This window comes from Pogoniulus pusillus, chromosome 15 (genome assembly GCF_015220805.1).
Source record: "Pogoniulus pusillus isolate bPogPus1 chromosome 15, bPogPus1.pri, whole genome shotgun sequence".
NCBI lineage: Eukaryota > Metazoa > Chordata > Aves > Piciformes > Lybiidae > Pogoniulus > Pogoniulus pusillus.
In genome coordinates, this window is record NC_087278.1 from 303,508 (window position 1) to 326,960 (window position 23,453).

Sequence of the window (23,453 nt, forward strand, 5' to 3'; positions counted from 1 at the left end):
AAACCCCAACCAATTCCCATCCTCCTCAACCAAGTGTGAACATTACATGAGTCTTTTGGCTGCTTGCTTGGACAGGATCCAGGTACCAAACCCAAGGAAAGATGCACCTGGTCTTTGTAGTTGCTGTTGTTGTTTATAGTATTTGATTGTGGAGCAAATTAAGCAGAGCATAAATGCTCCTGAAGAGTGATTACAGGAGGCAGCAGTGGAGCAGAAAGCTCCCTGGTAGGAGGAAATGCAGAGACTTGACACCATCGAGCACCAAAATGCATCTTCCTGGAGCTTTTGCTCGAGGTGCCACAGTCCGTGCATGGCCACCTGGAAGCGAGCTCAGAAGTTGCCAGCCGAGGCTCGGCAGAAGGCTTACCCCAGCTCTGCCTTGGGGGTCGTGCTACAGGCTGCCAGCGGGACAGAGCGACAGGACTTCGCCGCCCGAGCCCCACGCGTGGGTGCCCCCCGCTGCCTTAAGGAGGCTCAGAGGCGAGCTGCCGCCGTTCCTCCGCACTTCCCTTGAGCCCCCCTAAGCCGCCACCCTTCAGCGGAGACCGAAATCCACTCTGCAGCGGCGGGCGGGTGCGAGCGGGCAGCAGGGCCTGTGCGCAGCGGGACGTGTGACATCCCGGCCGGCTAAAAATAGGGCAGCTGCTGGCGCCCCAGCAGACGGCGGCAGCCTGCGCGCTGCGCCCGGGGCGGCCCCGGCGGGGCGGGCAGGCGAGCCCGGCGCTGCCCGCCGGCTGCAGCCCCAGCTGGGTGCCAGCCCGGCTCCCGGCGGTGCCCACGCAGCGCTGGCCTGGCCGTCACGTGAAGACGGTGGCAGCCTCATCACGGGGCTGGCACCTGGGGGCACTTCCCCTCCTCTTCCTGGCCGCCTTCCCCCACGCCGCAGGCAGTGGCTGCCACTCCAGCGCTGCCGACGCTCTGGCTGCGGGCCGGGCGCTGCGGCTCGGTTCCCTTTCCGCCCGGCTCTGGCTCGGCTGCGTGCGCAGCACAGCGAGCCCCGGAGCCCGAGGAGAGGGCTGCTGCTGCTGCTGCTGCTGCTCCTGCGCTGGGGCAGCACCGCCGCCTGCGTGTGCCCCAGCCCGGGGAGCAAGGGTGCCACCGAAGGGCCAAGGGCCGAGCTGTAAAGTCCGGCAGAGAGTCACAGCCCAGCAACAGACCCCACTAGAAGGGTGGAGCAGTCCATAGAGAGGATCTCCTCTCTATTAAATTCTCTAGGGCTTCAGTTCTCGTTCACACAAAGGGCCTCTTCAGCTGTGAAAAATGGCCATAAAGCAGGTGTAAAAGCGATGGATGTGGTCTCTACAACCCCTTCACTCTGGGAAAACAGTGCAAAGTGGCCAGGGTGCAAATGAGAATCACACCTGGGTTTGTGGGAGTAAATTACATCCAGTCCTTCACAGACTGATCCACACAGGTTTCATCCTGCCCCTTTTGTAGAAGTCACCCAGAGAAAATATTTACAAGATTTTAAAAAATAATTAAAAAGGAATTAAAAGGTTTTTTTTCAAGACCTCCTTTCTGAGCCTTTCAGTCCCAGTCTGCCTCCTGGTGCAATCTGTGTGGCCTCTGACACCAGCAAAAGGCTGAGCACTGAGCATGCTGTGCTAGGTGCAAAGCCTTTAATGAGAGCTTCCCCATATTCCTGATCTGAGAAGAATGGATGTTGTAAAACCATGCCCAGGGGCAAACTGGCTCCAAACCCTCTCGTGTCTATTTCCCTAGCTCTCCTGGTTTGATTTCATGCCCCTGAATGAGGCAAAGAGGAAATACAGCAGTCAGCCCGTGCTAGCTCCAAGTGCCCCGTGTTTATTCATCAGACACCAGCACAATCCATGATGCTCTCTTGCAGAAGCAGAAGGTTAAGCTGCCAGAAGGGATCGGGGGACCAAGCCCAGCACTGGCTGGCTCCCAGGTGAAAGGTGCCCTGCTATGGAGGTGCACAGCTTGCCAACTAGGAGGGTCTCTTTTCCCCTGTCGCCACTGAAGGCCTTTGCAGCACCTCTGTGATCATCACCACCACAACTTTCATGCTCTAGGGGAGTCCCAGCAAACTGAAGCCCTGGGGTGAGTAGGCAGAGGCCAGGCAGCAGGAGTCCAGCCCCATCTAACTAGAGCTGGCCTCTGTGAGCCCAGTGTCTGGGAGGTGATAGGAGACAGGAAGAGAAAGCTCCTGGGTGAGACAGAGGCCACAGGATTAAGGAAACAAAAGCCCTGCTCTGGTGGAAATGCCATTGTGCTGGGCACAGCCAGCCAGGCTCCCACCACAGCTGGCTGCAGCCAGGCTGCAGGCAGCACAGACAGGCTAGAGGGCTTCAGACAAAGCTTTCTTCTGAGCAGCAAGGTCATTTGGGAAAGGGTAGGGTGGGAGCATGGGGTGCAGCACCTGGTGACAAGGGCAGGAGGAAGTCCCAAAGCTCATGTGGCACTCAGGCTCCCCTCAATCCCTTTTCCACTTTTTGTTCTCCTCTTGGCAGGAAGGATGTCCCATGCTGCTGGCCAGAGGGAGGCACCAGTGCAGTAAGGCTGGTGTAGGTGGGAGGAAGGTGTATGGGATCAATCCCAGGACCAGAGTCATTTGGGTTGGAAAAGCCCCCTAAGATCATCCAGTCCAGCCATTGGCCTAACTCCACCGTGGTCACTGAACTATGTCCCCACGGGCCATGTCCATGTATTTCTTGGACACCTACAGGGATGGGAACTCCACCACCTCCCTGGGCAGCCTGTGCCAGGCCCTTACCACTCTTGCAGCAAAGAAATTTGTCCTCATTTCCAACCTAACCCTCCCCTGGTGCAACTTGAGGCCACTTCCTCTGCTCTGTTTCCACAGAGGGCACAGCTGGAGCTGTGCAGGGGAGTGGGGACAACCCAAAATCTGAGCACCACCAGCAGATGAGAGGCACCCTCCATATCCACCTTGGCAGGAGGCTGGTCCTGGCACGCATCCTTGAGCTCTGCTGGAGCCGGGGGAGACAGACCTGCTCCCACTGCCCCACGGATGGCATCACCAGTGCCCATCACCAACCCACGCCCACCCTCCACTGCCGTCCCAGCTGTTCCGAGCGTGCCTGGGAGCTCAGCTTAGGACTTTGGGTGAGTGGCAACAGGTAAGACACAAATGGGCACCCTTGTAAAGGCGTCCTGCAGCCAGCTTACTGGTGGCTGCTGCGTTTAGGTGGGTAACAAAGGCTGTTTGGAAGCTGGTCCCAAAAGCTTTGGTTGTCTGATACTCCTCACTTGGCAGCAAGCACCTTGGGGAGGCTGCATCTGCTGCAGTCACCTTCCATGGCAAAAGGCCAAGCAGTACACCAAGTCCTGCTCTAGGTGACCACAGGAGACATAACTGGGCTGTGATCTTCTGGCTGGAGGTGTGCTGCTCTGGGCCTAGGGTGATGCACAACCACCTTGTGGAAGGCAGTTCTGGGGCAGGATGAGAGCTCCCTAGGCCTCCAGCTCTCTGCCACACTGAGGATTTTTACTCCCGGGTAGCTATTTTTGCTGAAGAACAGTTTTGCTTCTTTGAAGCCTTACAGAAATTTTATTTGCTTCCTCCTTGCTCATGATTCTGGCAGAGCTTTTCTGGCATGTGGTTGCTCCACCTCAGAGACAGCCTCGCTCTGGCTAGGTTGGGCAGTCCCTGGCAGTGGCAGGGTGTGAGCTGCAGCTGCCCCACCTGTGCTCAGGGGGTGGCTGGCAGGCAGGGCGAGCCCTGCTGAGCCCATCCTGCTGCTGCCCTCGAAGTCCCTGCCGTGCGAGAGGAGGTGACAGCTTGGGGGACAAACTGACATACTTGTCTTGGGACAAGGCTACCGAGGTGCAGAGCACTGCCAGAGCAGCACTTGCAGGGTGGGAGGGCTGCATTTGAAGTTAGTCCCCCTGCAGCTGAAGGGATGGGGATCCCTGAGCCCTCACCACCACAGGCCGTGCTTCTGGGAGCCCGGCAGCCTCTTCTTGCTTTCCTCCCTCCACCCATTCTACAAGCACTCAGTGCTGTAGGGATCTGCCTTTCAGAGCTGCTGGCTCAACTCCACCAGCTGGTGTGTAGGATTGATTGTCTTGAGAGGAGCTGCACCAGAACTGCATTTGGCCTTTTGTGCTTGGAGTACAATTGGTGGAACTGGATGGACGTGGAGCTGGCTGGAGGTGGAGCTGGGAGCCTGCACTCCAGCAGTGCCAACTGAGACTGCAGCCTGCCTGTTGACTTAGGGTCCTGAACTCAAGGTGATCTTTTCTCACAAAGTGCCAAGCACTCCTACTTCAGAAACCTGTCTGGGGTCTCAAGCAGGACTCACCAAACCACCGTTCCCCTGCCCACTCCTTCTGCTCCTTATTGGTAATTGGACTAGGTGAACCCTGAATGCAGGCCCTGAGAGGCTGGGGGTGTTCAGCCTGGAGAAGAGGCTGAGGGGAGACCTCACTGCTCTCTACAACTGCCTGAAAGGAGTTAGAAGCCAGGTGGGGGTTGGGCTCTTCTCCCTTGTAACGAGTGATAGGATGAGAGTAAACAGCTTCAAGCTGCACCAGGGGAGGTTCAGGTTGGACATCAGAGGAAATTTGGTGCCTGAAAGAGTTCTCACAGCCCAGCACAGGTTGTCCAGGGAGTGACTGAGTCCCCATCCTGGAGGTGTTTCAAAGAGGCAGTGATAGGTGCTGGCTTAGCCCCAGCCTTGGCAGAGTCAGAGAATGGTTGGGCTTGTTCTTTTCGATCCAAAAGGATTCCAGGATTCTCTTGATCTTATCTACACTTTATGTGGCAGTCACTAGTAGTCACCTGGCTGCCGGTCTCAACCTGCATTTGAAGAGGTCTCAACCCCCCTTATTGCTTTTCCATGTGGCAAACCCCCCAGGTTAGCATGGATTGCACCCAGAGCCCCCAGCAGACAGCACATTCCCTAAGCATGATCAGCAGAACTGTGATGAAGCAGCTAGCACCAGATACTCGTCTGGTAGCTCCTCCGAGGGCAAGGACAGACATCCACCAGTGAGAGAAGCAGAGAGAAGCAGACCCTACCAGACCCTGCAGATGACTTCCCAGTGCTTTCCAAAGCTCTCATTCTGTTTGTGGCTATTAAAAGTGCTCTCTGTGAGCTCTGTGCAGCTGCACCTTTAGGACTTTGTGACCTCTGCCTCATCTCACAGGAGACTTTGGCAGGAGCAGCCACAGGAAGTGCTCCTAAAATTACTGACAATATATTCATTAAAACCGAGAATGGTTTTGCTTGTCAAAAAAACCTTACAAACACTCATCCCCTGGTGGTGTCTACGGTGGCACCGTGCTGACATCCCCCATTCCCTGGCTGCAGCCTCCCCCCTGCCCAGCACCTACACTTTCTGCTGCTGGCCTTCGGTGGCAGTTAGAGGGTAGAACCGAACGCCCACGTAGAAGACCTGGTATCTGTGCTTCCACACCACGAAGCAGGCTGACAGACAGACCAGGGCTGCCACCAGGTTGAGGCCCATCTGCAGAGGCAGGTAGAGGTGGAGCATGCTGGTGAGGCTGCCACAGTCAGCCACGTCCTGGTAGATGAAGCTCCTACTAAGAGGGTCTTCTGTGTCCAGCTTGCAGAGGCAGGACTCGAGGATGGTGTTGCAGGTAAATCTGCTCATCTGCACATAGTGGTGGGCAGCAAAAGCCACTGCCAAGACACAGGCAATCAGAGCCAGGGCACTCAGGATGAAATACATCAGCTGAAAGACAACAAAACAAAGAAATTCAAGAGGAAGCCTCCCTCTTTTAGCCAGGCACACAAAGGAGGAGCACAGAACAATGGCATGCATGTGTCCTGTGCAGGCAGTGTGTGGGCAGTGTCCTACCTGCATGTAGAGTGCTTCCTGACATGCAAGACAGCTGTGAAGTTCCTGGTGAGGCAAAGCTCAGCAGCTCACATCAGGAACCAGCCACTGTGCCTTGCATGGTTCACCTGAGCACCACTTTGCAGTTCTGGGACCTGATGAGAGCACCAAGAGACCTGTACCTGTGTGGTCAGCTTCTACCCATCTTCAGCCAGAAGCTTTAGAGCGAGAGAGTGAGGGAAGGCCAAGGGTCTGCTTGTGACCCACTGCCCCTCACAGTAGTGGCAGCTTGAAAACAGGGTGGCTTTTATCACAGGTAGCTATGCAGAGTCCACCTCACACAGGAAAACCAGCAACAGCTCAGAGCCTTTGCTGCTCTGAGTTCCACCTGAGGCCTCTGGATGCCAGACCATGTAGGCTTCCCTTGCTGGTGCTGTGCTGCATGCAGAGAGGAGTGTAGCTGTCTGCTGAAGTCATGCTCTGTGCTTGGCCAAAGCAGCACTTTCTGGTTCTGCACAGGGCTGTCAAGCTTTGATTGTCTTGGCACCTTGAACGTGGCCATCGCTGGTGGGTGCAGCCCCTCCAGCCAGAGCTGTGCTGATTCGTAACCTGTGATCTGCTCTAGAGGTGGTACAAAAAGGGTTTGGAAGTGGACAGAGTCTGAGGAGTGTTTCTCTTCTCTGAGGGATGAAAGTTGTGCTGTGATGCAGAAGTCCTAGTGGGCTGAAGTCCCTGAACTCAGAGCAGAAGCAGACAGAGTCAGGCATCCCTGATAAATGAGCCATTGAGCCGAGACTGCAGGATGTGCCTGGTTCCCCCTTGGCAGGTATTTTATTGAGCTGCCAACTTCTATTCCAAGTCAGGACTAAAGACCCTGAAACCCACAGCCTGAGCCAGGCTCCAGGTGCGGCCAGCAAGAATCTGCCTGTTGTGTCCCTAAAGACCCTGAAGCTGGGAAGGGGTCTGGAGAATAGGGCTGGGGAGGAGCAGCTGAGGGAGCTGGGGGAGGGGGGGTTGGCCTGGAGATGAGGAGGCTGAAGGGAGACTTCATTGCTCTCTACAGCTCTCTGAGCGAGGTGGGGGTTGGGTTCTGCTCCCTAATAACAAGTGGAACATAGTTTTAATGCCCACGGTGGTGTTAAGTCAAGACCTAAGGGTCTTGTCCAACTGAAACAATTCCATGATTCTATGAAGGGAAAGAAATCTCAGACTCTGACTGCATGGGCAGCTCGTACAGCAGCCCTCAGAGGCAGACAGGGGTGTGTGGGACAGAGGGCAATTCCCAAATCACTCTCACAAGGTGTTTGCAGGGGAATCTCCCTGCCAGCTGCTGGAAAGGAGAACAGTTCTGGATAGCCAAGGGAGGCACAGGCAAGCTGTGAGGGAGCACAAGATCTCATCAACAGGCCCATCACATGCCAGTCCTGGGGGCAACTTCAGCATCACAAACACAGCCCCGTGGTGAGCTCTGCCCAGGAACCACAGCTGGCCACTTGTGACAGCCTCGGAGAGATGTGCCTGTGCCTGCTGCTTGAGCAGGAGAAAAGGGGAGCGGGCAGAGCTGGCGCGTGGTGGGGGCAGCTCATCCTCCCGTCGGTTTGCAAGAAGCACTTCTGCAAGGTTTACCAGCAGCAGTTCTGCTCCATGCGAAGAGACACCGAGCAGGCTGGGGATGGAGCTCCCCGTGGCAAAGGCCTCTCGCCACTGCCAGGTGGTGCTGCCTCAGCCACAGGCCCCCGCGCTGTGGGCCATGGCATGGGCAGGGCTGGAGGGAGCTCTGCTGCTGGAGGAGATGCAATGAGGAGAAGCACAGGCAGTGAGCTGCCAGGAATTAACAGATCTCAGGACTTCCCTGTGTGGTGCCACTGTGGCTTCTTCGCTAAGGGAGGACGACCTCCCTGCGTGGACAGCTGGGCACAGGCTGGGCACACTGCTGTGCCAGGCTGCACAGTGCCCTTCCTGCAGACATAGAGCTGGGATGAGGGCAGAAATTCAGCCTGACTCTGGCTGTTCAGGCCCCAAGGGACAAAGCCACTGTCCCTTCGGGAGGGGTGTCCCTTCCTCACTGGCACGCTGGTTGCTGTGCATACCTGAGGCCGTCTCAGGAAGGGGCTTCTGCTGGCAGCAGCTTTGACTCCCCTTTCATCAGGGCCCCGGGCTCAGGAAAACGTGAAATGAAAGAAGCAGCTGTGCAGAGGGGACTGTGGGGGTCCCCCCCCACGAGCATCACTGACAGCAGTCACAGGATCACCTCCAGAGCTGACCAAACCCCCCAGAACTCTGTGTGTGGTCCTCCTCCCAGAGTAGGCTTAGGCTGTGCAAGGGGTCCTGGGCTGCTTGCTGTACTCCAGGGAAGCTCAGCCACCTTTCCATTGCAGACATGTGGCACCAGCCACCAGCCTGAGGGCAGGGCATGGGCACTGTGCTTGACGACCTACAGAGGTCCTCTCCAACCCCTGCCACTCTGGGATTTCATGCCTTACAAGTTCGTTTTCCCATGTGAGGACACTGCCAGGGTGGGTGCGTGGTGTTGCTGAGGGTGGTGGAGACGTCTGAGCTGCCCGGCCCAACGTGCCGTGCCCAGCAGCAGCCACGACTCCCTTCCTGCTGGGAGGCCAAGTTCAATTTGGTGCCGCAGGGCAGGCAATAAAAAGCCTGGTGGCAGCCACCGCCCAGCCCAGCAGCTCCCTGGGCAGCCCTAGCGTTTGCTGCCAAGGGCACAGGGAAAGAAAGAGAAGGCGCTCAGAGGGCAGCAGCTATTGTTCTTCTGTCGCCTCTCTACGTGTAAGGGTGGGGAAAGCTGGAAAGAAGCAGGACAGACACCCATGGCCTCCTTCCCGAGACAGAGTGGATGTCAGGTCGTGAGCAGCTGCTCCTTCTGCCCTTCTCAGGCGGCAGTCACCGCTCTGTTGTGTGCATGGCTTTGGTGTCTGTCTGGCTTGTGATGCGTCTGCAAGAGATTAAGAGCCCTGAAAATGGTAACAATAAAGCCCAGGGAAAAAATGGTGTTAAAAATGCTCCATCTGGAAGGTGCCAGGCTCTTTATGGTGCTGCCCCGTGAAAGGACAAGGGGCAATGGGCACCAGCTGCAACCCAGAAGGTTCCACCTCAGCATGAGGAGAAAGTTGTTTGGTTTGAGGGTACTGGGGCAGGCTGCCCAGAGAGGTTGTGGAGTCTCCTTCTCTGCAGACTTTCCAAACCCACCTGGATGTGTTCCTGTGTGCCCTGCCTTGGGTGACCCTGCTTTGGCAGGGGGCTGGACTGGGTGCTCTCCAGATGTGCCTTCCAGCCCCACCACTCCGTAGCTCTGTGAACAAGCATTTCCAGCCTTTGCTTCCTGGTTTCCCAGCAGTGTGAGTGAGGCATAGCTCTGGGGACCACGGTGAGGCAGGAGGCATGATTTCTGCACCCTCTTGCCATGCTGGCATGGGAATTTGCCTCGCAGAAGAAGGTTTGTCCCCGTGGTTTGCTTCCCCGTGTTCCCTGCTGTGCGACCCCAACACGAAACACCCTGCACTGAGCCCTGGCTGCCTGCTCGGGTGCAGCTGCCTCCTCTTCAGCCCTGGAGATTTCCAGGCACCACTGTGGTTGGCCTGACCCCTGCAGTTTCTCGTCCCACCGGGAGCTGCACAGCCGCTGGGAGGATGGTGAGATGCTGCTCACATCACATGAAAATCCAGCCCTTCCTTGTCCAAGTGGATCCCATTTTGTCTCACCCAGTGACTTACCTATGATCCCCAGGCTTTCCCTAAACACTTCCCAAATTACTCCAGCTTCTCTGATCTGAATCTCTTGGTATTCCTAAAGTATGGCAAATGAAGTTATCTGTCTCTGCTTTGGAATGGTTGTTACTGGAGTTTCTTTCTTAGCTGCCTAGAAAATACCAGAAAAAACATCCCCGAATTTCAGGGCAATTTTCACTTTTTTTGGTGTGACCTTCCAAACATCCCCAACTTTCCCAAGTGGTTTTCAGGACATGAGAGGAAAAACAAACAGAACGCACTGCAGGTACCTTGGCTGTGAACTGCAGACATGTCTTCTCATCAGGCTGGTAGGAGACACAGAGCATAACGAAGCCCACCAAGGACACCACACAGACCTGAAGGGAAAGAGAGGCAAAATGTGCCAGTGCTCAAAAATCCCACCAAAAACCTCAAACCCTTTTAATTTTGAAGCCCAAGCACTCTGCAGTGTTAGCAGGACCTTAACTCCAGGAGCAGTGTGTAAGTCAACTCGCCTGAGCAGAGGCATGCAAATGCCTCCTATGTGTAGATGCACTTGTGAGAAGAGCTGAAGAGCTTTAACACAGAGTCACGGAGCCATTAAGGCTTGGGGTTGAGAGAAGAAAGGTCTCTCCAGGAAGACCTTAGAGCAGCTTCCCAGGATTTGCAGGGGGCTGCAGGAGAGCTGGAGTAGGAATGTTTGCTTCCCTTTCCATTTTGCTTTGAAGGCTTTGAAGGCTTCTCATTAATCTGAGGCCATCCCAGAGCAGTGAGATTTGCCCTCCCAGAACAGAGCCAAGCTTTGCTCAGGGGCAGGACTGTGCCATGGGGGTGCCTGCAGGAGCAGAGGGCTGCCTAGTCCCCTACTGCTCTCTGCACACAAGGCAGTGCTGCTCACACCCAGGTGTCCAGCTCTGCGGTGCTGCTCACACCCAGGCGGTGCTGCTCACACCCAGGTGTCCAGCTCTGCGGTGCTGCTCACACCCAGGCAGTGCTGCTCACACCCAGGCGGTGCTGCTCACACCCAGGCGGTGCTGCTCACACCCAGGTGTCCAGCTCTGCAGTGCTGCTCACACCCAGGCGGTGCTGCTCACACCCAGGTGTCCAGCTCTGCGGTGCTGCTCACACCCAGGCAGTGCTGCTCACACCCAGGCGGTGCTGCTCACACCCAGGCGGTGCTGCTCACACCCAGGTGTTGTGTCCAGCTCTGCAGGGGATGCTTGGCCTGCACTGAGCACGTGCCTGGCTGTGTGTGAGGTGGCAGCGGGGACCACTGGGGCAGCTTGGCAGCAGCAGTCCTCTCCCTGTCCAGCCAGCCAAGCCCTCGAGAGCCTGTGAGACTGATTGGACTTCCCTCAGCCGGTTCTCTCCCATGCCATTGCAGCAGGAGGTGGGTAGGAAGCATGGCCTGAGAACACTGCTGAGCAAGTGTCAGGATTATTTACTCCCTTCCCTGCCACGGGTATTTATATTCTGGCCCCATGACTTACAGCCTCTCATTTACTTGTTTTCCTCCCTTTATTGTTGACAGCCATAGCTGACAGGGCTGTCATGGGGACAAACAACCTTTCCTGTCAAAGGTCCTTCAGTGCTGGCTTGGGGTTGATGTGCCCCACAGTGCTGCTCTGTACTCAAGCATGTTTTGTTTCTCAGGATTAATGGCTAATGTCCTTGGTCCCTTGCACTGGGTATTAATCTTTTAATTCAATTAACATGCCCACAGAACTTAAATCTTAAGGAGCTCATATCTCCAGTAACATCCGAGTGAGCAGCCCCCCCGTGGCCCAAGGGAAGGGCTTGCAGCAAGATGTCTGTGTGCATCCACAGACCCGTGCTGAACGCTGTGTCCCCAGACTCCTGTGGGACCAAAGCACTGGACCTGAGTGTGTTCAGCATCTGGTGCTGAGGGATCTCGTTGTGAGCAGTAGATTAAGCACTCCCACTTGTGTGACCGAGGGTCAGATGTGCCTGCAGCTCGCTCCCGTGACACGCCACGGGACCCTGCCTGCTCTCCGGTCCTCTTCCTGCTTTCCCACGGAAGCCAACAGACCTGCATTCATTGCTGAGGGCAGAGACAGGCACCACTGGTGACATCTTCTCTCTGCCACCAAGTGTCTCTCACAACCCTTGCTGGCCTTCAGTGCAGCAGGCTCGGCCCTGCCTCTCCCGACAGCTTCCCATGCGAAAGGCTGCTGCTGAAGGCTCTCCATTCCTGCATGTGCTCCACACAGGTCCCCTGAGATTTCAGTCACACACTCAGGGCTCCTTGAAGGGGCACATTTGACTCCCACACTGTGCAGCATGCAGCCAAGCTTGCTCCAGCACCTGCTTGCTACCAGTCTGCTTGCCTCGACTGTGCTCTGCAAATGGAGTGGGTCCTGCAGCAGTGCCTGGGTCAGCTCCTGTGGCTGCTGCCTGGAAATCTGCAACTATGCATTCCTGCGCCGAGCAGATTTCAAGCCAGGCCTGTGTCAGAGTCCTGTTTCAAACTCCCCAGAGCGCCCAGCACAGTCTCTGCTGAGCAGAGCAGTGTGGGAGGTTAGCCAAGGGAGGAATTTAAATTTAGAAGATCCCCGAATGCAGCTCAGATGTATTTAGGGTTCAGATTTAATTCTGGCTGAGGTGTGCCCTCTGCAGCCCTCCTGCTCACAGCTGGGTACCACAGCTGCCTGGCAGAGCTCAGGAGTTGTGCTGCACAACAGTTCCACTGCTGGGAGTTTTCAGCAGTAGGCAGGGACATTTTGGATCTGAAAAGTGGCCTTTTTTGGGTGTCTTTCTGTAAACCTCAAGGAAAAGGGGAGTAGGCATTTCCTGGGTCACCTCCACCCCAAGGAGGGCTAGATCCTGCTGTGGGTTAGGAACTAGATTTGACCCTATAGATTTCAGCAGGAACAGGACTTGCTAGCAAGGACAGTTAGCAGTGGGTCCCAGCTGGTGTGCCTAGGAGGATCCCCGCACTCACGGGGAGCTAGCAGCTCCCCGTGGGCCCTGCCACCAGCCCTCCCTGTGTGCAGAGCCTGGCCAGCATGGGTGGCTACTTCCCTCAGCCCTGAGCCTCAGACTCTGCTGCAGAGCAGGTTCAACAGCGCTTGCAGCTGTACTGCAGCACAGGTGCAGTACTTGCAAGGAGCTTGCTTCTGCAGATCTTCATCATCTTAAACCCAGACTCGAGCAGTACAGATCGAGCCCAAGCTTTGTGCACCCCAAATCCCTCACCGTCAGCATTGCTTCAGACCCTCCTGCCGTGCTGAAGAGCTTCATGCTGAAGCCCAGCAGGCTGCTACCCTGCCCAGCACCATGCCAGTACCCTCTCGCAGCAGCCAGCCCTGTCCTCTCACTACATCTGCTGCATGTATGGAAAGCATCATGAAGGAGAAAAACAGATTGGTCATCTCCAGCAGCAGCAAACACAGGTGGCAGTACAGAAGGGTGCCTGGGCAGCAACCACCAAAACTACCACCCAGTGAGGACAACGAGAGCAAGGGAACTGCTCATGTCTCACTCCTGTCTGGTCATAAAAGGATGAGGCAGGAGGTGAAGGAGGGGCACAAGGCCAGCTCATGGTGATAATGGAGGTGGCTATGGAGTGAAGGTCAGTGGGGGGAAATCTGGTCACTGAGGGGTGTCGTTTGCATTTATCACCTTGGCACACTGGCAGACTAAAGGTTCCCATGAGGTGCTCTGGTGGTAGCAGTTTTCAAATGTCACCTTTTATTAAAATTGCTCAGTCTCCCCAAGCCAAATTAGAGTGAAAACTCAGCAAGGCTGCCCAGGAGAACCTGGCTCTAGCTGGGGCTGATTCCCAGTTATTGACCCTCTCTAGAAAGCTATAAAGGTCACCTCACTTTTAAATGGCCTCAAGTTGCACCAGTGGAGGGTTGGGTTGGAGATGAGGAAAAATTTCTTTGCTGCAAGAGTGGTCAGGGACTGGCACAGACTGCCCTGGAGGTGTTCCAGAAATGTCTGGCCATGGCCCTTGGAGACAGGGTTTAGTGGCCATGGTGGTGTTGGGTTGACAGTTGGACTGGGTGATCTCAGAGGGATTTTCCAACCAAAAACATTCCCTGTCACTTGAGAGCTGGCCCTGAAGAGCCTGAGCAGGGAGAAGTGTCAGAACTCTTGGGCTGGGTGCTCATTCTGTGGCAGATCCTTTGAGACTAGAAGAAATGGCAGCTGGAGCCATGTCTGCAGCCTGGAGCTCCTTCTGAAAGAGATTGTTCTTTTGGAAGGCTGTTTTCAAGCCCAGGTTTACATCCATCCACCCTCACGTGTGGCTGTCAAAGAGCAGAAACCACGAACCCCCTGGGCAATCACTGCAGATGGCACGTCTGCAACTTCCTTCACCACCAGAGCCCTGCAAACCCAGCTGGAGGGGAGCCTGCCTGGAACACTTCTGATGCTGCCTACTTTTGATCACAGTGGAAAGGATCTCAGAGCAGATTTGTCCAGAAGAAATGCATCATTTCTTCCTCGGAGTGTCAAAAGGCCACAAGCTAATGAAAGAGAATGTCAAGAGTGCCATCACTGCTGCCACTCTGCAGATCCCAAAGCAAGGCTGCCAGGCAGCCACCAGTAACCCCACTTTGCAGCAATCACAAGGCCTCAGCAGGGGCAAGGAACCTGCCCAAAGCTCCGTGGAGTCAATGGCAGCACAAAGAGGAAATAAAAACCCTGTGGGCTTGCATGGAGTTGTGAAGAGTTCATACAAGATCTACAATGCAGCAAGAAGGAAGAGGCTGCCGGGGTGGAGGGATAGAAGTGACTGTGGTCTAGGGTTAATTGGGATGAAATTTAACTGCTTTGAAGGCGATGTTGGTGAAGAAGGCAGAAATTAGATACTTGATAGTGTGCATGGACAAGCACCTTCTACAGACACAGCAAAGGAGCATCTGGAAGATGCTTAGCACAGGGGCAGGTGGAACCAGTTGCAAGTGGGCATTAACTGGCTGCAATGATGCTAGCATGGGAAAGGGAGAGCTACATCATGGCTGGACTCAAGGTCTTTTTCAACTGAAAGGATTCTAGAGCTCCAGCCTGGAGTTTCAGGTGCTTGGGACAGGTCTCATAGAGCAGCTGGACAACTGCTTCAGAGCCAGACAGCTTGCCTGTAAGCTGCCACGGGCAGGGGAAACAAAAGCCGCTCTCGTTTTGTAATGGCATGTGGCTGCCTGTGCCCAGGCAACGTGGCAGAGGCACACTGCAGGGAAGAGCTTGCTCAAGCTGAGGCACAAGTGGTGAATCATGTAGACTCTGACCCTCCCACCTAGTTTCTGACTCAGGTCCCATGGATTTCAGCTGAAATGCATCTGAGACCAGTAGGTTTTAACCAGGAGCTGCAGAAGGGAAGAGATGGTGTCAGGCACCTTTCGAGTGGGACCTTTTGGTGATGGGGGCCACCTCTGCTCCTCGTCAGCAGATTACTGACTACATTGCTCCCACAGGCTGAGAAAGCCAGGCCCTGGCCTGTGCTAGCCTCAGAACCCCGGGCAGTCACCTTCTGCTCTAATTCAGCCCACCTTGCATGGACTCTCTTGGTAGCACCTTGCTCAGCTTCTCCTCTAAAGAAGGTCCCTTTCCTGCAGTGTAACATGCCCAGGCACTTGGTGTTCAGCAAGGAGTGGTGCCACCCTTCTGCCACTAACACAGAAGATAAAAAAAAGAACCTTTCAGCCCCCAGAGTCTAACAAACACATCAGCAATTTCCCATCTTTCTGCCACCCTGCTCCAACAGTGACAGGGTCAGATCCAGACCCAGTGTCATCCCGAAGGAGTAACACTAGCCACAAGCTTCCCTGTTCTCTCTGGTGGTGCTCAAAAGGTCGCCATGAAACATGTTTTGAAGTTATTGACTCTGAATACTAATCAAGTCTTTGAAAAGGAGCCCTTGAGTGGGATGCTACTAAGACAAATCTGCTCTGGTATCTTCTCGCTCTGTTGACCATTTCTGTGCCAGTAAATGAGTTTGGGGAAGTCCCTTTCTGCTGTAAAGTTTGTCCTCAAGCAGCATGTGGGTGTCATCCACCCCTACCTCCATGCAACCTCCCACAGCAGCCCACGAGTCAGCCCAGAGGATGCCCAGCCACACAGACAATGCCCTAGCCAAGGGTTCTCCTTCATGGACTGGTTTCCCCCCAGTTCTCCTCATGCTCCCTGCCACAGCTCCCCAGCAGCTCCCTGTCTTGCTGGGAGGCTCTGGGGCTGGAGCATGACATCCACCTCTCCTTCCCAGTGCTGCTTTCCCTTTCTGCTGGCATCAGGCATATGTGGACATCCCAGACGGCCGTTTCCATGGCTTTTCTCACAGTCTTTGCCGTATATGACCTCAGGCAAACCCTTCCTTCCCCCAGGCTTTGTGTGCCAGCTTTGCCTGGTGCAAAAGCTGCCTCATACCTGGGATACTGCAAGTGCCGCCCGGAGAAGAAACAAGCTGACCTCCAGCGTCCCCAGAGAGCAGGAGTGGCAACGTCCCTCACTGCTTCTTGCTGCTCCCTACTCGCCCTGGCCCCTCAGGAAGAAGCTGTCCTGAGCCAGGGCAGGCTCAAAGCTGCTGAGCTTTGCTGAGCTGCCAGGTACCTCTCTAGGTGGAAGAGAAACAAGAAGGGCAAGACGAGCAGGAGGCTCAGGAGCTCAGCTCCTGCTCTTCCCACTCGTTGGAGGGGTGACCAGCAGGATTAACACAGCAAAGCCCAAACAGCTCAGGTGTTCAGACAAATCCTTCACCTGGCAAGAAATGACACTATGGGAGATGCTCCTGTGGGTGTTTAGCACTCCAAGAGTCTTCTGAGCACCTGAACACAGATCTTTTTGCTGGGAGTTCTCACAGTCTGGGAGCACCCAAACCACTGCCCACACCTCAGTGGGCACTTTTCTGGAGCCTGAGGAACAAACCCTGCACACTGAGCTGCCTCCACAGCACACCCCGAGCTCAGGAGCACCGACTCTGTTCCTCAGCACTGTACTGCACCCACGCAGCCACTCCTCACCCTCTGCAGGGGCAGTCAGCTCTGGGCACCACACTGCCAGCTGCCTCCTACAGCCTGGCAGCACCCAGCCCTTTACATCGTTCTCACCAGCCTGCACGGTGGGTCTGGTAGGTCACTCTGGTGGGCCTAGGGTGGGCTCCCTTTCCCTGCCACGTTCCCCATCTGCCAGCACCGGCCCCTCCCCACAGCCAGTGGTAGGGGAGAAGCTGAGGAGCACGGGCACCAAGGGGTTAAATCATGCTAGTTCTTCCACTCAGCAGAGAGAGGAAGCTCCACAGGCAGCCATTGCTCTCCTCTGCACCCAGGCAAAAGTTGCAAGCCACAGTCAGGCTCTGGCGTCCAAACTCTGACTGCTGCGGTTTGGGGGGCAGAAGGAGACGACAGAGGAGACCCCAGGGGGCTGTGTCAGCAGCGCCAGGCAGCAGCTCACTGCAGAACACAGGCTGGTACAGCCAGCCAGGGAACAGCAACCGTGCCTCTTGTTTCAGTTCTGCTAGGTGTTTCAGGGCAAAAAGTTGGAAGCTTCTGTCACCCTGCAGGAGCAGCTTCCTCGGGAAGAGCGCAGGCAGACACCGAACCCCGGGAACATTCAGTTAGCATAACTCAGCTGGTGCTGTGCATGCATCGGGTTAGTCTCAGGTGGAGCGGCATGCAGCTTGCATTAATGCTGGCAAAGGCACCGGATGGAGAAGCAGACTTTATGCTTACAAGTATCCCAGCCCAGTACGGAGTGTCTCTGACTGGCAGAGAGGAGCTGATGCCTGCCATCAGGAAGCCCAGCGCCGTTACAGAGGTGCCCAGTGCCAGCTGCAGGAAAGCGAACAGCAGCGGGAACCGGCAGCCACAACAAGTGTGGGACTCCTCCTCGGGGCCGGCTTTGGGCTCCCCTTTGCTTTGCTTCTGCTTCTGCTTCTTCATCGCCACCCGCTGCGTCCCGCCGGCTCGGTGCTGTCCCGGGCACTCCCCTCCTGCGTGTCCGTGCCGAGAGACCCCACGGCTCCACGCGTCCTGCGCTAAGGGACAGGGCTCCGACCCCCGGGGCTCCGCCGTGTGCTGCCTGCCCTCCTCCTGCTAAGGGGAATCGAAGAGGCTGAACAAATATGGAAAACATTTGGAGCAGATTGTCAGAGCTTGGGAATGCCACAGAGAGTCCAGGGAAGGGGGGATCCAAGGGGGTAGCCAACTGCCAACGCGTGGGCATGAGGCCGTGAGGGAGAGCTGAGTGTGGTGCCAGGCAGGGTGGGCACTCCTGGCCAGGCAGTGGTAGCTCAGCACACCAGCAGATCCTCTTGAACTGGGGAGCCCAGAGCCGGACACAGTATTCCAGTTGTGGTGTCACCAGGGCAGAGAGCAGGGGGAGGAGAACCTCCCTAGACCTGCTGGCCACATTTCCCCGTGTGTACAGGAGAGGAAAAGGTTCATCTGCTGCCAGCCAGGGCTCCCGCAAGGCCAGCAGGCAGATCGCACACGCTGGGAGAGCAACGGGGATGGGGAAGGGCGCTGGGCGCGGGATCGATCTCCTGCAACGAGGATCTGAACCAGGCTGCGTCTCCTGCTCCCTCCTGGCGTTAACAGTGCAGAGTGGAGCAGCTGCAGAAAATCGCAGCACCGGCAGGCAAAGTTAAAAGAGTGACTCCTGTGGGGACTGCAGGAGTAAATGAGGACACGGAAATGACTCCAGATCTTCTCCAGCAATGCATCTTCCGGATGTTGCTTGGCTTTCCTCAGCACAGCGATCGTTATCCTGCTGTGTCCGAGGCCCTCGTTAAGTGTGCCATTGAACCAGCACTGCTTGGATGCCCTTCCTGAGTGAGGACGTGTCCTGCCCGAGCCCAGGCGGCTGTGAGTGGGGGTCCTCCACACAAAGTCACTCTCTGCAGACCTCCATGGCCAGGTGCTATCCTCTGCCAAAGGCTGCTGCTCCTCTTCCTCCCCCAGCTGAAGGCATGGGTGAGGATGGCAGCAAGCCCAGCAGACAGACCACATCAGACAGCAACGGGCTGCAGCTCTGCCATGACACAGCCTTTCCTGTGAGGGCACACAGCATTGCCTGGGACCCCTGAAACCTGGGGTGCATCTCCAAGGACAGTGCTCACACTGGAGGTTCAGTGGGTTTGGTGCTGCTGAATCCACCCAGGCACATGGACCCACCTCATCCCCCCCCACCCCATTTTACACAGACATATCCTCAAGGCATCACCAGCCTGGCCAGGTTGTGGGGTTGCAGCACAGGCCCGGAACAGCACAACCAGCAAGGAACAGAGGCTTGGATGGGGCTCCTCATGCTGCCCCAAGCACTGTGGGGTGTCCCAGAGGCAGCACCACAAAAGGCTGCTGAGCCTCGGATGCCCTCAGATCTGCCAACCTAGCACAACGGCTGGGGTGGAGCCAAATGTGCCACAACCAGGAGAGGCTCAGCCACCTGCCAAGTCAGCTTGAGCTGCGGAGAAACTCAGTCCCTTCCTCACACTCCCCTGGCCCCCTAGCAAGGCGTGAACCAGACTCAGAGCGAGCAGCACCAACACGATGCCAGGTAACCAAAGCCGTGCACATCAGGCAGCTGCCAGGGGGTTCCCTGCCAGCAAAATGACAAAAGAGCCTCTCCAGAGGCAGAGGTCTGGAGCCAGCTGCTGTGTTTGCTGAGGGCTGGTGCCTGCTGACAGCGGATAATCACCACATCCAGCTCCTGAAAGCCCAATTACATCAAAGGCATGGCCAATTAGAAACGGCTCTGACAGCCATCCAGGCTGCCCTCGGATGTGGCCATTTCTAAAGCCTGAGACATGGACAGGTGAGGTTTGTTTCCCATAGCCTCTTCTGAGGCCATTCGCGTGTGTTTGTGTGTCGTGGGCTCTGCTGAGGGCTGGGTTGGGGCTCCACAGGAACTATCCAACCCACATTACTCCTCATGCTTTTTGCCATCAGTAGGGATAAGACCAAGGTATTTTTGCTTCAGCTCTGACTGCTCAGGTGGGACTCGCAGCCAGGGTGGAGGGATCAGTTCAGGCAGGAGCGGAGGAGCTCTCTGCGTAGCAGCAGGTCCTCTAAGATCATTGAGTCCAACCCTCAACCCAGCACCACCATGGCCACTAAACCCTGTTCTCAAGGGCCAAGGCCACAGGTTTCTTGAACACCTCCAGGGCTGGGGACTCCACCACCTCCCTGAGCAGCCTGTGCCAATCCCTGACCACTCTGGTAGAAAAGAAAATTTTCCTCATCTCCAACCTAACCCTCCCCTGGTGCAGCTTGAGTCCATTGTGTCCTCCATGTCCTCAGACAGGTGACCTTTCACACCAGGGTCCTCTGTGCTGCCAGGACTGCCACGTGCTCTACCAGATGGTGAAGAACATTCCCTCCCATACGGTTACCCTGAAGGTTGTGTTCTCTTGCCATCAGACAGCAGCAGGGGACCCTGCAGAGAGGTTCCCTGCAGCTTTATCCACCTCTTGGTGGGGGGCCTGGAGACCCTACCTACCAACAGGAAGCTCAGAGAGGCTTCCTTGCTCAGGCCTGCAGTATTAGAGCGGGCACGACAGGTCTATAAATATCTCCTGTTAAAACAGTGTTGGCAGAAGGACGAATGGGGACAAATGGCCACAAATGGTGGTGGGTGCAGCTAGCCTGGGATGCAGAGGAGGGTTTCTGACCATGGGAACTGCAAGAGCTACAGCTGGCTGTGGGACACTGCTCTGCCAAGGTGTGACTCACACTATGTGCCAGGGGTTCCTGCTCTCCCAAAGCCCCACTGTGGGCAAGCTCTCTGCTCCCTCCTGCTCCTACCAGTGCCCAGCAGTCACAGGAGGGGGCTAGGCTGCCCACCTCTGCCCAGCTGCTTTAGGGCTTGGCACAAACTGACTCCTTCACTTGTTAATGGCACTTCCTTGGATTTCAGGATAAACTGGAGACTTAGATCAGAACCAGCTTTGGGAGGTCTGGCTCTTGTTGGTGTTTTTTTAGGGGGTTGGAGGGTTTGTAGTTAATTCTTTGTACATAAGTAGCACCTTTCATCTTCCAAGTGCTTCACACACATCTATTACTGAAGCGTCCTGCACCCCTTTGATCCTGGCAAGCGTTGCGATGCTCAGCTTACAAGCTGGGAAAGCAAACTGCAGCAGAACCAATCTTTGCTACCGGGCTCATCCCATCAGAGCTGATGCAGCTTTGTGGCTCTGAAAGGCAAGGAGAGATTACAGAATGTGCACCCCGGTCAACAAGTGACCCAGTGGTGAAGCCGTGGGAGGAACTCTTCTGGCTACCCCCTTGCTGCAAAGAGGGAGAGAGAGGCGGTGTGCAGGGCCAGGGTAGGATGCTGGCTGTACAGCAGAGGACCAGAACATTTTGTGTCCTCTCCTCCTGAAGAAGCCTGTTGGAGGCTGCTTTGGAGATTTTACTGCTACATAACGGACCAATTTCTCCTGCAGATCCACAGTGGTGGTGTCTGTGTGCCTGGGCGGCAGTCAGGGTGTGAGGTGCTGCAGCTGCACACTGCCTTGGCCCCAGCACGAGCCTCACATCCCCCCCTGCCCCTTTCACCTTTTCTAAAGGACGTTTCTGTCTTACAGAGGCAAGCAGTGGGGTCTGCTAGGCAGAGCAGGAGCCTGGAAAACCCACACTTGAGGTCCAGCAGCCATTCTGCCATTGCATCGGTGGTTGCCATTGCACAGGGGTAGCAGCTTCATTTCAGCAGGCAGTGCCCAGAGCAGGAGGTAAAAAAGCAGGCTGCTGGTTTTGACAGACGCTAACTCATTTTGGGGCTCTTTAGCACCAGCTCTCTGCCCAGCCTTCCAGGACAACAATGCTGTTTGTAAGGGAGTCCTCTGTGCATCCTTCTCCTGGCCCAGAGCAGCTTCTGTGCTCCCCTGGATTGCTCAGTGCTGCAGCAGAATTGCCTTTTTGGGGGGGAAGGGGAAAGAGGGAGAAGGGCCTGAGTTTGGTGGTATTTTTCCTGCATCACGGTTTTGTCCTGTTACTGCTAGCATTAATTCCCAGAGAAGAACAATGACTAAGGCTCTTTAATTTCATGGTCATTTTGATATGCTAAATGGTGCCAAGGGAGCTCGGTGGAAAATTAAGAGTTCAAATCCCCGTGGAACATGGAGTCTGCAGCTAAAATGCTGCTGCTCAATATTAGTAATTAGTAAAAATCATTTTTAAGTGGAACATTTTAATCAGCTGCAACTGCTGCTCACTTTGCATCTGCATGAGCCACAGGACTGGCTGCTCCTCCAGGAGCAGAGCTCCTCACCTGCACAGAGCAGCACCTGTGACATCCAAGGGGCTGTGCACTCAAGAAGGAAAATGGAACTGAGAAGCAGGGCTGAGAGCACGACCCTCTAGGAGCACAGCAGCCAAAGATAGAGGCGTTGGGACTGTCTTGTGCCACTCCCTCTGCCTGAGTCCCTCTGCATTTCTTGACCAAAGAGATTCCTGCTCAAGAGGATGGGAAATCTGCTGTGTAAGGGTGGGGCAGAGGGTGGAAGGGGATGTGAATAAAGGTGGGACTGATGCAGACAGCAAACCCCGCAGGAGGCTGCAGCAAGGAAGCCCAGGTGAGTGTCCAGCAGGAGGGAATGGGAATGCCTGATGTGGTTTTGAACATGAGCAGGGAAGGGCCAGAGGGAAATAAACCTCCCAAGGGAAGTGGTGGAGTTCCCTACCGTGGACATTATCAAGACTCATCTTTGACAGGCTGCTGGCATCTCAACTCCATCATCACCAGCAAAGGTGGACCAGATGGTCCTTGGGGTTCCTTCCAACCTCGCACTCTGGGGTTCTGTGAAATCAGAGCTCTCCCTGGGACACAGAAAGTGATAAAAGCCTAGGGCTAGGAAAATATTCCCCCATAGGCAAGTTATAGTTGGCCAGCTCTGCGCTGCTCCTTCCAGCTCTGCGCTGCTCCTTCCAGCTCTGCGCTGCTCCTTCCAGCTCTGCAGCACCTGGCAGCTGGGTGCCTTCAGAGGGCAGACAAGCTGGGAGCTGGGCTGCAGGCAGCGAGCCCGCTGGGGAGCAGGCGTGTGAGGAATCCCAATTCCCTGTGGACATGTGACCCAAATTGCAGCGGGATTTGCATTCCTGTCTCTGTTTCACATCTTCCCCCCACGCACAGTTAACACCTGCAAGGGGGCTGGGAAGCCTTGCCGCGAGCAGCAGCTCTGCCACCTTCTCAAAGGCAGAGGAGCTTCAGAGCAAACAGGAAAGTTAAGGGCAGTCAGAACTGTGTCAGGGCAAGGGAAAAGCTCAGGCAGACGAACCCAGCCTGCCAGCAGAAAAAGTCAGCTGCCTGTGACACCTGACACGGAGACTCCAGTGGCAGCCCTGCAGCAGGAGCAGACACAAGCTGGAACCCAGGAGGCTCCACATGAACACGAGGAGGGTGGCAGAGAGGCTGTGGAGTCTTCTCTGGAGCATTCCAAACCCACCTGGGCATATGCCTGTGGGATTTACTCTGTGTGGCCCTGCTCTGGCAGGGTGTTGGTCTGGATGTTCTCCAGAGGTGCCTCCAAGCTCTGCCACCCTGGGGCTCTGTGAGCAATCTGGGGCAAATGTGAGCAGCAGCCAAACTGGCTGCCCTGGGCAGATCTGCTGCTGTCCACCTGCAGCACCAAGCCCGTGGCCGTGCTGGGTCTCTGGGTGCTTGCAGAGGGCCTGGGGTCTGTGGGGAGGCTGCTCCCAGCGCAGGAGCCAGCAAGCCCTCACTAGCAGCAGGCAGGAGACAGGGCTCGGTCAGCCCCTGGGGCAGACTCAGCCAGGAGCAAAGCCTCTGCAGTGGGGAACAAGTCACTTTCACCTCTGCACAAAACAACCAGGACAAAAGTGCCCACGGCTGCAGTTCCTGCCTCAGTGAAGCACTGGGCAGCTCCAGGGCCCTGGCGTCCAGCCCTGCCTGCAGTGCAGCTCCCCTGCAGCCACAGCATGCGGCAGCGGCATCCGGCTCAGTGCAGCTGTGCCCAGGATCCCT

The 23,453-nt window shown here is 56.0% G+C and overlaps 1 protein-coding gene across 2 annotated transcripts; it reads right to left on the reverse strand.

The window, feature by feature from the left end:
* Positions 1 to 2,376: 2,376 nt before the first annotated feature.
* Positions 2,377 to 17,497, reverse strand: SSPN (sarcospan). Of its 2 annotated transcripts, none has more exons than XM_064154863.1 (3): positions 17,204 to 17,497; positions 9,803 to 9,889; positions 2,377 to 5,685 (listed from the first exon to the last, which is right to left on the reverse strand). In XM_064154863.1, exons 1-3 carry the CDS (start codon positions 17,411 to 17,413, stop codon positions 5,320 to 5,322), a joined length of 663 nt encoding a protein of 220 aa, XP_064010933.1. In that variant the 5' UTR covers positions 17,414 to 17,497; the 3' UTR covers positions 2,377 to 5,319. The 2 variants fall into 2 exon arrangements, with proteins under 2 accessions (XP_064010933.1, XP_064010934.1); XM_064154864.1 differs by lacking the exon at positions 17,204 to 17,497 and adding an exon at positions 15,903 to 15,968.
* Positions 17,498 to 23,453: the final 5,956 nt, after the last annotated feature.

Excerpts from the sequence above, each read along its gene's own strand:
- SSPN (XM_064154863.1), bottom strand. The coding sequence starts at position 17,413 with ATGAAGAAGCAGAAGCAGAAGCAAAGCAAAGGGGAGCCCAAAGCCGGC. Across the intron at positions 9,890-17,203 it reads CGTACTGGGCTGGGATACTT|GTCTGTGTGGTGTCCTTGGT; the intron begins GTAAGCATAAAG and ends CTTTCCCTTCAG. Across the intron at positions 5,686-9,802 it reads GTCTGCAGTTCACAGCCAAG|CTGATGTATTTCATCCTGAG; the intron begins GTACCTGCAGTG and ends GTTGTCTTTCAG.